Raw genomic sequence first — 14,218 nt, forward strand, 5'->3', positions numbered from 1 at the left:
TGATTTGAAATCAACAACACAAGTCATCACGTCAAGTATTTAGTCAATCTTTCCATGTATTTTAGTCGAAAAAACTCGAAAAACAAAAACAGATGGGTTTTACTAGCATCGAACTCATCACTTTTTTATTTTTGGATTCAACATTTTTATTGTCGAGTTCAACATTTTTTTTTTAAATTGTCGAAGTCAACAATAAAACTTGGTGGGCTCGACAATAAATAAAATTGGTGAGTACGAAAATAAATAAAAATTGATGAGCTCGACAATAAATAAAATTGATGAGTACGAAAATAAATAAAAATTGATGAGCTCGACAATAAAAATGTTAAACTTAATAATAAATAAAAAGTGGTGAGCTCGACATTGTAAGTTGTTTTCTGAATCTCGGTCTCATTCTTCATTTTTTATTTTAAATTATCGAAATAGATTATATAATACATTTAAATGTTCAAAATTAGAAGTATATAATTTTCATTCAACATTCGCAATAAAAAAACATCTAAAATGATTGGAATCCCGATTGAAAAACCTAAGTACGCGAAGAAGATGAAAAAAAAGATAGTTTAAGTATTTCAAAAATATTATAATATGAGATGAGGTTGAGGGACCATTAAGAAAAAAAGTTTTACTCAATGGACTGTCAAGTAATCACCCAAAACTCAAGCACTAATTAGAAAGAAATCCCTAAGCTAAGATCCTTTAAGTAACTTTTCCCTTTCAAACACAAATCTTAATGTCATAATTTCAATTTTTGTAAAAAAAAAAAAATGCTTAATAACAAGGAGATCCTTATCTTTAAACTCCTCACAAAAAAATTAATTAATAAATAACCCTTATAAAATTGGTGATATTAGGTTTACTCCTATAAAATGCAAGATTAGGGTTAGTCCTGGTTGAATCCAAAGTCAACATTCTTTTTTTATGAACTAATGGTGAAAATTAAATTATTAAATCAAAATTTGAAGAGAATCAAATATCGTTATGCTATGTCATTTAGTATAAAATTAAAATAAAATAAAAGCGTTGACTTTTTGTCAAGGTTAAACTTCATATTCCATTTTGAAGGGTGGTAAACCTAATATTACCAATTTTGTAGGGGATTTGCAAAATTACCAAAAGAATAAAAAAAAAAAAAAAAAAAACCGGAAACCGAAATTTAGTTGTTGTCCCGAAGGCCGAAACTAACTTGAAAGAACGTTACGAACTAACGAAACCTTAAAAAAGAGATTTTATATATTTATCCAAAAACCAGAGTGGAACTAAGCCCTAAAAAGATGTTCCCCGTTTTGAGTTTCGACTGTCAAAGTGCCAATCGATCTCTCGTGGAAGGAGAACTAAAAAAGGAACCCTAATTCCAGTCGAAATTGAGCTATAAGAACTCTGTAAGTTCTACTTTTCTCTGTCTTTCTTTCTTCTGCAATTTTATTTCTAATTCCTAATTAAAAAAAATCGTTTATGTTTCCAGAAGAAACACTAACTTTTATCTTGATTTCTATTAAATTGCTCAAGATTTCTACTAAATTACTCTAGATTTCTACTTTATTGTCGTTGTGAAGGAAACCCTAGAAACTCAGATTTTTTTGAATTTTGAATATTTTGATATTTTTCCCAATTACCTATTTGAGTAATTTAGGAATCAATATTCTATTTTCCGAGTTCTTTGATGGTGTGGATTGGCAAGTTGATTCCACTTGAGATGAGAAGGGATTTCCAGCAATTCTTGAGTGGAATCCACTACTCAAGAGAAGACTATTCTCTCCTCACTAAATGTTTCAAACCTCAAAATAAAATCTTGTTCAACTATGAGAGATTACATTTAGGTTTATAGATTTTTCTAAGTCTTGAGTTTTGTACTTCTAGTCCAATTAACATTTGAAAACTCTTACAACAGTTCAAATACTTCCTACCATATTTCCAAAAAAAAAAAAACTCAACGAGAGGTGAAAAGTTTACTCCCTAATTTTATTATCTGCAAGGTGCCATTCAGTTAGGTGGTGAAGGCCATGGTTTCAAAACTTGGTTTGACTTCTTGTCTTGATCATGGACGCCAAGTTGTCTGGGACGAGATACGCCATTTAACCTGGTTTACAATTATATATATATATATTTATATGAAAATAATTATTAATTTTTATTTATTTATAAAATAAGGTAGATTAGAATATGTTTAAGAGTCGTGCTCATGGTTTTTAAACTCGTCTGAGACCGAGACGTATCGCCCGAGTTAACTCGGTATCGGAGCTGAACGAGACCAACTCACAAAGTGATTTTTTTGACCGAGTTTTACATCTCATGTACAAATCTTCGAGTTATCTCATGAGACGTCTCAAATGTATCGGAAAACTCGTCTGAGACGACTCGGTATCGGAGCTGAATGAGACGAGACGCGATACCGAGTTTAAAAACCATGGTCGTGTTGGAGTAACATTGAAATTTACATCGTTTCACACATTGCTGATGTGGACGTGCCCGCAAAACGATTGATGCTTTTCACTCTTATCTCGATGAAAATCATCTATGGTTCTGTACACACATCCACGTCAACCAATGTGTGAAACGATGTAAATTTCAATGTCACTTCAGCATTTTCCCATGTATAATCATTAAATCATATTTTATTTAGATAATAAATATTTTAATTAAAATATACAAAATTATGGTTGACTCGGATGAATTTTACTAACTCGGCCGAGGTATTCAAAATATCGTCCAAATCATCTTGTTTGTCTCGCGAGATTTTGCACATGTGAGATGCCTTGTCTGTCCGTCTCGTTCATGGACGATGCCCAAGTCATCTTGGTCTCATATGAGATTTAAAACCATGGTGAAGACTGTGTGTGGTAATACCATAGACCTGGGATCAAAACCCCCGCCTTCACGCTTAGACCAATTAAAAAAAAATACAATCAACACCCTAATATTATTATTATTATTATGATATAAAGCTGTTGTTTCTTATACCTGGCGGCTGCTGTTGCAAGCAAGATAGGGTTCACGTATTTTTCATCTTGCATGGCAACCTCCCATTCAATCTCTTTCCTCTAGGTGGGAAAATGAAGCATCTTTATATTTTAAAGAGCCGTTCTAAAGTGACTTCCTACAACACTGCACTCAACACTACGCTAATGTTGCAGTGTGTAGTTAACCATATATTTTTCCTCGAGAAATATGGTTATATGCACACTGCCATGCCTGCGCAGTGCCTATTTAAATAGATAAACGTCAAAGAAACCTAAGTCTTTTCGACACGTAGGGAACTGCTATTGGGCTGAGACTCACCACATTTTGAGATGGTAAGGTGGCAAACACATGAACCCCTTTAGGCCATTACCTCAAGGAGAATGTGAATGAAAACCCAGACAGCATAGAGTTGATATTCTTTCTTTGGTCTATGGAGAAAACTTTCCTCTGTTATTATTGCTGTTGTTATCGTGGTTACTGCTATTCTCATATTAATGTGATAGAATTGATGTTTTTGTTCACAATGGTTGTAGATATGTCTATAGATCCAAGCCATGGATTCTCTCCATTCAGTGGGGGTTCAGAAGATGCAATTTCAGATAGTTTACCTGTCGTGGATGTTGAAACAAGTGCTGGTGAGAGCACTCAAGTGCCGGAAAATTCTGGAGAAAGGGAGGTTATGTCATCCGACATGCGTATAAATCTAGAGCCGTATGTAGGCAAGGAATTCAAATCCGAACAGGAGGCTAGGACCTTTTATAATAGTTACGCTAGATATCTGGGCTTTAGCATCCGTAAGGGACCTCTCTACCGTTCATCACGGGACCGAACCATCACCTCTCGGATATTTGTGTGCTCCAAAGAGGGGTTTCGACGAGAAACATCTGCTCTAAATGAGAAAGGCAATATGAAGCGCCGAATGGCAATCACAAGGGTGGGTTGTAAGGCACAATTGTGGGTGAAGAAAGAAGCATCTGGGATGTGGGTTGTCAAACAATTTCAACAGGAGCATAATCATGAACTAACTCCAATGAAAGTGAATCGTCTTCGATCCCATAGAAATATACAAGATAATGTGAAAGAATATGTTGAAACTTTGAAGGGTGCAGGAGTGGACACCAGTAAGATCCAAAGCTTATTTGTGGAAGAAGCTCGTGGAATTGGCAATGTTGATGTCACAGAGAAAGATGTAGAAAGTGTGAGTATTTCTTTTCAGTATTTTTCGTGAATGACTTGGTGATTTTTTTTTATAAACATAAAATATTGGACCTACTATTGGGTCTTCTTAAGGACGATAACATGAAGTCCAAGAAATTGCCATTTTTTCCAATAATTGATTGTTCCTTTAGTGTAAGTAAGATTGACTAAAAGGATAAGTTTCACCATTGTAAAATTGATAATTTATTTTCTATAGCTTTATTGTTTCATCAAAGAGATAGAAAATGGTAGATAACCATCTGCATTGGTTTGTGACACATGCTTGATAGTTACGAAGTCCTTTATAATGTTCTTATTTGTCCAATTCATCTAAAGAGGTTTCTTGTGAGTATCTCGTGCCTATTCAGTTCCCAGTGGTTAATTTAGCTTCCTTGTAGATGTTTGACTTCATGTTCTAAATGAAATTCTAACTTACCATCTTGTTACATGATCACGACATGTAGGAAGAGTCATAATATATGTAGACATACATATGTATATATTGATGTGGGATGAAGAGGAAAAAAGATGAAATATGGGGTAGGGAATCTGATTTGGGAGTGGGTTAAGGATTTGGGCTACGATAGGGTTACTCTAAAGGTTTAGAGTATATCCAAAAGGTTTTTGGTTGGTGGATTTACTTTTGACGTTTGCTATTACGATTAGGGATGAGTTTTATTAGATAAACGAATGGGTTAAAGGTTGAGGTTTATAGGTTAAGGGTTGAGGGAAAAAGGTTTCAGAAAAATCAATAACTAGAAAATAAAAGAAAATCAAGAAAACAACAATAAGATTAAAAGAGAAAAAAAATGGATAGAATGATAGGACATTGGAATCACACCTAGTGTTTCTTGAAATCACACCATGAATAATAGAGAAATCGCTCCTAGAAACTCCATTGAAAGGAGCTTATATATGGTTTCACACAATCTGTCACCATGAAATGTCTTTGTGGGGGGTGGTTTCACGTAATGGGTAGTTTCACACAATTGCATCAGTTTTAGAGGGAATTAATCTTAACTCTTGGATCTTTTCAACACAATTCACACTGTGGATGGTGTTTATAACTAGGACAAAAATCCTGTTTTGTATAATAGACTAGCGGATGCCCGTGCCTACGACACTTGTGACACGTGCACGTATTCCTTATATGTTGAATATTCTTGGAAATTTAATTGAATCGATAAAATATCAAATAACCCCTCTTTTTTCTCTTTGAAACAATAACGGAGAAATATAACATATACAATAATTGAAAAGAACAACAAAAACAACAAAGATGGGTGTAAGAAAATGTTGTACACAACATTCCAATTCCTGTTTTCTTTAGAAAAATCTAAACACAAAAAAAAGCATGAGAAGCAAAAAAAAAAAAGAAAAAAAAGAAGGGAGAGATATCTTTATTTGCAGTCTCAAACCAAAATTATTAGAAGAAAAATGAGAGAGAGAGAGAGAGAGGAGTGGTTTTAGGAAGTTGGATGGTTTATGGTAGTTAGATTTATGATAGTAGGAAGTGTTTTCCACCGTTGGATGTATCCAACACAATCTGTCACCATGAAATGTCTGTGGGGGTAGTTTAATATAGTGGGTAGTTTCACACAGTTGCACCAGTTTTAGAGGGAATTGATCTCCATTTGCATATTTAATTTTTTCCTAATTTGTGTAGGAAGATAAAAAGAAGATTCGAGAACTAACTATCGAGCTTCATCGTGAAAGACGACGTTCTGCAGCATATCGAGAACAACTGTGTATGATTTTGAATGATATGGAGGACCACGCAGATCACCTATCAAAGAAAGTTGAAGATGTAGTTGACAACATGAAGGAACTTGAATCTTGAGGAAGTCGAGAGCTTTCCTAGAATTTATCACCCAATACGTAAGTACGTATGCACCAATTCTTTTTTCTTTTCAAACAAATCAATTACTTGCAATTCCTTATTTTTAAACTCTTCATGAATTTCTCAATTAGTTTGAATATATCGAGGGAATTTTAAACAACCTCTGAGTGCTAAAAATATATCATGGAGGATCTCACATTATATAGGGTGCTTTATTTGTTTCTAGTATTGAAATTTTTTAGGGTTTAGCTCCCTTGGTTGGTCTCCTCCACCATTTGTAGAGATTTCCTCCGTGCTTGTATGTGTTCCGTTTTTTGCTCAATAGTTATTTCTTTTATCTCTCGTAAAAAAAAATGATGTAGGATGAATGTCTTTTGTCTCCCATTGATCCTTGTTCATGAATTTGCATCACCATGGAAACTTTTGAACGTGGGACATAAGAAGACGGGCTTTGAAAGCTTATTGGCTACTTCATATTGGGTGAAGATGGAAGATAATCGATGGTAAAGTGTGGTACTTGAAGTGATGGTTCGGTTGGAGCAACTTATGGAATGAATGAATAATTTTTTTGGGGGAAGGGCTTGTTGGATAAAACCATCATCTTACTCTTATACCTTAGGACTTCCGTTCTTGCTTATCTGAGTTCCTTGTTCACGAATCTTCAATCCCTTGGAAACTTTTGGATTTGGGATGCTGGAGTATGTATTTGAGGATAGACTTTCAAAGTTTGTTGGCTACTTCAAATCGGGTGTAGATGGAAGGTAGTGGATGGTAAACTTGTGGTATTTGAAGTGGTAGTTTTGTTGGAGCAGCTTATGGAAAGATTGAATCAATATTATGGGCAAGGGCCTGTTGATAAAACTATCTTCTTGCTCCTATGCCTAGATGAGGCAAAGTAAACAATTGGGGATCATCTATGACTCCGTGGTAATGTTGCCTTCGATGTCAGCCCCACTATGGCATCCTTGGGTGCTTTTCCCGAACTACACATGCTCTAAATCCTTGGAAATAGTAAGAACTGTTTGGCATGATCTTTATTATTGCATGGTATGACTAGTGGAAGACCGTAAAGAAAGGAAAACAAGTTAATCTTTAACTCAACCCAGATGCCGTTTGTCAGTGAATTGAACAATACATGCCATACTAGACACAGTTCGATGTGGAAATTTCTCATATATTTGGACTAGGAGCCCTTGATTGTGAGTCTATCGTAGCTGACCTAGCTAGATATTTTTGAAGAATGGGTAAAGCTTAAATTCGAATGAACTTTTATCAAAAGCCTATATCGAATGGTCTCAAAGAATGTAGAGTATTCTCAACCAGCATTGATTTCGAGTTATAGTTCTTTCCATCATTGGAAAATAGTGACGAAGACGATGCTTCAACTACAACAAAAGAGGGGAGGTTGGGGTTGACTTTAGATCATGAATCTTGAACTTTGTCAAGTGCTTCTGGGGCAGGGGCAAAGTAGAGAATTTAACAATCAATCTTTTGAGAAGGGTCATTAAGGTAAAGTATGAAAGCAGAAAACCTTGATTGGGATGGTGGCGAGGTGCGCAGTGCACTCTACATTCAGGTGTATTATCCAAAGAGGGATCCCAAATGGGTGCCCATATTTTATTAAAAAGATTTCATTTAAGGTGGGTTAAGTGAGTGTTGATTCTGAGAGGGTCATTGGTGTGGTGAGGTGCTCTCAAATAAAGAATTTTGGACCCCGTAATCTTTTTTCTTTGAACCCCGCAATTCTTTTCAGTAGGAGAAACCTATCAGAAAAGGATTTTTTGGTAGAGTATGGTGAAGAGCTGTTTCAGGACTTAGATTTTGGACTAATTTTAATGATTCAGAGATTTATTCTTTTGTCATTCTTATTGTCTAGATCAATGATATCCAACCTTGTAATTCTTTTCAGTAGGAAAAATCTATCAGCAAAGGATTTTTTGGTTGAGTATGGTGAAGAGCTGTTTCAGGACTTCAGATTTTGGATATTCTTAATGATTCAAAGATTTATTCTATTGTCATTCTTATTGTCTGGATCAATGATATCCTTACATTCCCTTGAGCGTGGACAAGCAGCTGTGGTTGAAGGAATGTAATGGCTACTGGATGGTCCTTACATAGGGTGTTGGATGTTTCCCTTATTGTATGTTTTGTTTGGGATCCATGATCCCATTCTAAGTGCTATTTTTTGTATAGTCCTCTTTTTTGGACAAAATCCTTGCAGTATTCTTAGAATTTAAATACATATTATGTAAATAAAAAATGATTTCTTTATTAAACATCTTCTAATAATCCTTGTTTTATAAAAAAACTATAATTGTTTACATATATATGAATAAATAATAATAAACCGAGTTAAATGGTTTATCTCGTCAGAGACTAGTTGACTCGCTTGAGACAATTCAGTCTTGTCCATAAATGAGACGAGATGTCAATGTGAGATTTAAAACCATGGTTTGAAGGGAAGGATGCAGATAATCAGGCCATTATTTTAGACATTAAGACTGTTTTAATAGTCTGAATTGTTCAAGGAAGTTAAAAGTTACTTTTTGGGAATTTTGTAATTAGATGCGGGCACTTTTGTGAAAGGGACCTCTCATCTACTTGTATCTAATCATCTGTTTTAAAACAAATTTACACTTACCAAAATATAAGAAACAATCCATCTTAGTATTCATCGAACGACTATATCGGTTCTTATTGATTTTGTAGACATCAAATGTAGATGATAGAAAGAATCAGTGAGATGAAGCTATAGTGGAAGAGCTTGGAAATCAATTGCATATCTACATTTCTCTTTAGTGTGTATTTATCTTTTGACTGTTGGACTGTTTTGATGATGGAAAGGGATTAAAGGAAACAAAGCAGCTCATAGTGGAAATTTTGGAATTCCAACAAAAGCTAAATCTCACCACCATACTCAGAAGTTATACATTGGTGTGATAGGATGAGCCAAGACAAAGGTCTATGTTAGAAAAGGAGAAGATCAAGGCATTGGATTAGATGGAGAAGCTATCGGGAAGTGAGTTTGTACATTTGCATCATTCATACTGACATCATTTGCATGAAAAATTTAAGTACCTGATACTAAGATCCAATTTGAAGTTTTCTGGTAATTTAGACATGAATTATACAAACTCCATAAGTTAATATAAGTGAAGGAGTTTGTTAGAATATTGAGTGGCTCACTACATTGGAGGTTGAATATGCATTAAAAATAGCTCCCTTTGATTATTTGAATTGGAGAGTTGCTTACCACTGTGCATTGAAAGGGGCAAGGAATTTGTTAGTAATTAAAAGCAATAGGGGATGGATCATGGGACACATGTAAAAACAATGTAATAATAATAATTTTTCAAAATATGGGTTAGAAGTTTCGGATTGAGCTGATTTTTTGTGAGGATGATCTCTATGATGAGAAGATCATCCTTAAAAAAAAAAAAAAAATCAGTCCAATCTGAAACTTCTAACCCCATCAAAAGTGATTTAGAATGTGAAGGACCATTGATTTTTTACCAATAATTTGTAAACCACTTTTGATGGACTTAGAAGTTTCAGATTGAGCTGATTTTTTGTGAGGATGATCTTCTCATCATAGAGACCATCCTCAGAAAATTAGCTCAATCCGAAACTTCTATCCCATATTTTGAAAAACCATTGTTTTTACAAATGCTTTTATATATGTCCCATGATCCACCCCCTTTATTATATATGCATGTTTATCATGTAAAAATATATAAACTCAAGTTTGAAATTTTTATTAATTTGTTTGTGATTTATGTACATACAAATATATAAATGAATCATCTAAGAGAATTATAAATATAAATTACAAATTCAATATTCAAGTTTTTTAACTTTCTTAAAAATTATGACTTACAAGTCACTCATGGTAATGGTAATGTCAACCAAGGTTTAAATTCCGTATCAAAGGAATGTTTTGGTCAATGAAAAATTGATGTTGTATTGGCTGATTCATTCTAATACATTCCCAAAATATTCAATGTTTCGAGATCAATAAGTATATTTTCAACCTTGTCATATATCTGTATGTTTGGTCTATGATGGTTAGATGTAATCGAATAACATTTATGTGTAAATTGGAGCTCAAGTTGCTCATCTACTCTTTGGGGTGTGATCCAATAATAAAGGAACTAAGTCCTAGCTACAACGGTGCATCCCTTGTGGTGTCAATTCGACAAGTTCCTCTCCATCGTCTTACAACGCCCATTTCTTTTATGTAGTTAAGCACACATTGAAGCCCGCGACAACAAAATCATTCGTTCATATCACCAATTGAGGAATGACTTCCCTCGTAGAATTCTTTAATCTAGCAGGTTGAAACCCAATTGTAAATGCTTCTCTGAGTAGGCTAGGCCTTGGCCTATAAGGCTCAGTTCCCCTCATTTCAGGCTAAAGTGAAAGATGAAGCTAGTCATGTAACGCCCCAAGCCCACAACAATACGATATTGTCTAGTTTGGGCCGAAACCCGCATGGCTTTAAAATGCGTTATACTATATAGGGTCTAGTTTGTCCTTATAGCCCAAGCTTTGAACATTTTCCTGTTCGACGTGGGATTAATTACTCTCCTCCCTGTCATTCCACCTTGTAACGTGACGGTTCCACTTCGACCCCTCAATCTTTGCAGTCCTTTCCATGTCCAGCCAGTGGCGCATCGACAAGGCCTTGACAACCTCCCCGTCAAACAAGAAATGTCATCCTTAGCTCTAATGCCATTTGTAACGCCCCCCAGACCCACAACCGTACGATATTGTCCTTGGGTCGAAACCTGCATGACTTTAAAATGCGTCTTTTCATATATAGTCTAGCTTGCCCTTATAGCCCAGGCTCTGAACGTTTTCCTGTTTGATGTGGGACTAATCACGCTCCTCTTTGTCATTCCATCCCGCAACATGACAGCTTCACTTCGACCCATTGGTCTCCGTAGCCCTTTCCACGTCTATCCAATGGCCCATCGGCGAGGCCGTGACAAGTTAGGTCCATTGAACATGCATAGTTGGGGAATATCTGATTAAGGCATGACGGATATTTAACATGATCTTACAGGGAAGATAAGTTGTTTAGCATGTAGCAGAATATTGGAAATTATGAAGTGTTTAAAAGGATTGAATGACACATATAACTTCCTACCTCAACCTTTTAGACAAGGAAAGGTTCCAAATCACTTAAAGTGTCATGTCATTGGAATTTGTGTGAGGGAAGATAAAAGTGAAAAGCTTGTTTGCTAAATTGAGTTTATTCTTTCACTTATTGGTATTAGTTGAAAAGGAAGAACATGTAGAGTTGAGTCTACTCATGTACTTGCACACGATGAAGAACATGGGAGTTAATAATGGGCTTGGAACCTCTGCGAGAGACTCATGTTGGCTTCCAAACAATGCTACCCAAACTTTCACATCATCCCATGAGCCTTGTCAAGCATGAGTTGTGTTCTCATATTGCAGAATTGTTGAAGAAATTCGTCATACCAGCCATTCTCAACCACAAGAAGGATGGTTTGGGATATGCCTAGATAGTTGTATCATTAATAAGATCACAATCGAGTACCTTTTTCCTTATAGTCACCTAGACAAGTCAAAGCAATGTGGTTGATAGTTCAATTCAAAGATGATGATGTTGAACACCTGGGAACTAGGAATTAGGGGATTTATTAAAGATGCCTATAAAAGTAATCCTTAGTCTGCCATGTCATGGAGAATTATGACAAACTGAGAATTCAACACTGTCTGCCTAACTACTTGGCATTAAATCCTCAAGTTTAGTTACTTCTATTTATGGGAAGGTGAGATGCAAATGTATATCTTGAGCTTTTATTGATTTAAAGCCTCTTTCACTGAAGATATCTTTTATAGTATTTCAGATCTTAATGTAATGTTAAGGGTGCAGCATCTTGATTTTAAGATTGATTGTGGTTCAGATCACCAATGACCTTAAAATTAAAATGACACCTTTTGGAGTAACAATATTAAAAGCGGTGACATACCATGTGATCAAACTCCTGCTTCTGGGTAGGTTCTTGGGTAACTTAGAGGTGATTCTTTTTAAGGTCAGGCGGTACCCATCAAGTCAATTCATGGTCACTTTCTCAGTTGAGAGGAACTAATCATTATTAATTGTCTTAGGTTCATTGTTCATATTCTATGTGACCATTTTTAGTTGTCCTTGGTTTGAGAGAATCGGAAAATGTGAGCTGGTAGGTGCCAGATCTCCAGGTAGCAGCAACCTTAATTTGGATAGCTACTACTTTTGCAACTCTGGAAAACGGACGAGGCCAAGATTTTTTTTACATGGAGGCAACTAAGATCTTTACAAATTTTAAAAATTATTGTGGGGGCAATGGTGGAGATTTTTTTTTCTGCCCCTGTTATCAATCGCAGTAGCATTTAATGCTTATAATTTTTTAAAAATTTTATGGGGAGGATCTTGGTTCTTAAAATGATCTTGGAATTACTCAAAGTTATCTTTAGGCCTTGCTGGGATCAAGGACTCTAAAGAGGAGGATCTTATCTCTTGACATCTCTCCTCCTCTGACCTCCATTCTTATGTATCTTGAGTATGTTAAAGGAATTTCTTTATGAACCATTCATTGTTGAAGGGAAAATGTTTTGGTAGAAGACATCCTCACATACTTAGTATAGTCTAATGAAGCAGAACATCTTGCTAAAGATGTCACTCTTGCTGCCTTCTTTTGTATGTCGTGATTATTTCCACAAACTATATTTTCTCTCATTAAAGTTTGTAAAAAAAAAAAAAAAACTAAAAATATAGAATACGAGTGGAATTACGGTAGAGAAAAGGATCAATGTAACCAACTGTTCTAATTATAGACAAATTACTAGGCGTACAGGGGCATATGTTCTGAGAGCTTTTAATCTTAGTTGTAAACAACTGCTGAAGTTGTTTGAATGTGTTATTATACTTTGTATTATTGAGGTAATAACTTGAACCAAACTTATATTGAGGTAATAACTTGAACCAAACTTATGTTAAGGTTCGAATGATGCCTTTTACTCTTTTAAGTATGGTGTAATAAATAATTTAAGAAATTATGGTGTAATAAGTAAAAGTTGGGGTGCCAATAGCAGCTCTCTATGTTCTGGATAAAAGACACCCATTTGCATTTAATGTGATCCAAACCTTTTGGCGATTCTAAAAAAACTGTATTAAAGTGAACTCTTTCATTTTGCAGGGTGGGAAAGATTAAAAATTCTGGGAACAAACTGTCTTCGAGCTGCACATTGAAAGAACGACCGGCAGTTTATCAAGATCAGGTTGATACTGTTTCGAAAGGTGTTGATGAACATATGCATCACCTATCAAGAAACATCAAAGACATAGTTCAAAATGTTGAGGAACACACACAACCCCTATCAAATTGAAATCCTCAACCATCTTTATTTATTTATTTTTGGTTGGATAGATCGCGTAAGCCTTTTGTTCAAGTTCGAAGTTGTATACTTGTCTTTGATACTTAGTTTAGTTGTTACCTAGAATTAACTTTTGTGTATTAATCTCTACTTTAAGGTGCACTGGACTCACTTTTATTTAAATTAACTTAAAGAAGATAAGAATGATTCCAATTGAAATTGAAGTAAAACTTATTTATGTTCTATTGTCACAGCAAAAGCAAACAGAATTTGAGAAGGAAACAGAAATTTTTTGGGTTGCTCTGAAAGCAAATTTCCATAAAAGAGTAGCTGCACAAAAAAATTATTTATTGTTGCTTTTGTGGGTGTGTTAAGGGGTATTTGACAAACCTTGGAAGGTAAGGGTATTTCAGTCATTTTATATTGGTTTCTTATGGAAGACCGAAGTCAAATAATATGTCATCAGCTTGGTACCTACAAGTTGCTCCCAAAACCTAGGGGATTAATCAAGAATTCTATTGGGGAAAATTGTATTGACATGCCATGAATGTTTAAGGGCCCTCCAAAAGGTTTTTTTTTTTTTTTTTAAAAGAGAAAATTTAGGGTTCAACGTCAATCATAAATACGAGTAATTAGAGTCGAAATCTAATTGCAAAATTCGTTATTTTCTAGAAATATGGAAAATATCTCTAAATCTTAAGTGAGTGGTAATCTTTGGAAACCTTTAAATCATTTTTTTTAATGTTGATTTAGGTCATATTTCTCATCCTTAAATTCCTCTTTACATTCATTCTTCTTCATTTAATGGGGTATCCCATTTGTTAATAAAATATA

The 14,218-nt window shown here is 34.9% G+C and overlaps 1 protein-coding gene across 7 annotated transcripts; it reads left to right on the plus strand.

The window, feature by feature from the left end:
* Positions 1-1,207: 1,207 nt before the first annotated feature.
* On the plus strand, positions 1,208-13,588 carry LOC147382302 (protein FAR1-RELATED SEQUENCE 5-like). 7 transcript variants are annotated; one of them, XR_015173539.1, is made up of 5 exons: positions 1,208-1,382; positions 3,495-4,159; positions 5,825-6,040; positions 8,843-9,017; positions 13,207-13,588. XR_015173539.1 is itself a non-coding variant. In XM_086428175.1 (4 exons), exons 2-3 carry the CDS (start codon positions 3,497-3,499, stop codon positions 5,996-5,998), a joined length of 837 nt encoding a protein of 278 aa, XP_086284301.1. In that variant the 5' UTR covers positions 1,208-1,382; positions 3,495-3,496; the 3' UTR covers positions 5,999-6,036; positions 8,708-8,729. The 7 variants fall into 7 exon arrangements, 3 of the variants coding, with proteins under 3 accessions (XP_086284301.1, XP_086284300.1, XP_086284299.1); XR_015173542.1 differs by having other exon boundaries at positions 8,852-9,017; XR_015173540.1 differs by having other exon boundaries at positions 5,825-6,036.
* Positions 13,589-14,218: the final 630 nt, after the last annotated feature.

The sequence above is a fragment of the Akebia trifoliata genome, chromosome 16, assembly GCF_017979445.1.
Source record: "Akebia trifoliata isolate Shusen 1 chromosome 16, ASM1797944v1, whole genome shotgun sequence".
Lineage (NCBI taxonomy): Eukaryota > Viridiplantae > Streptophyta > Magnoliopsida > Ranunculales > Lardizabalaceae > Akebia > Akebia trifoliata.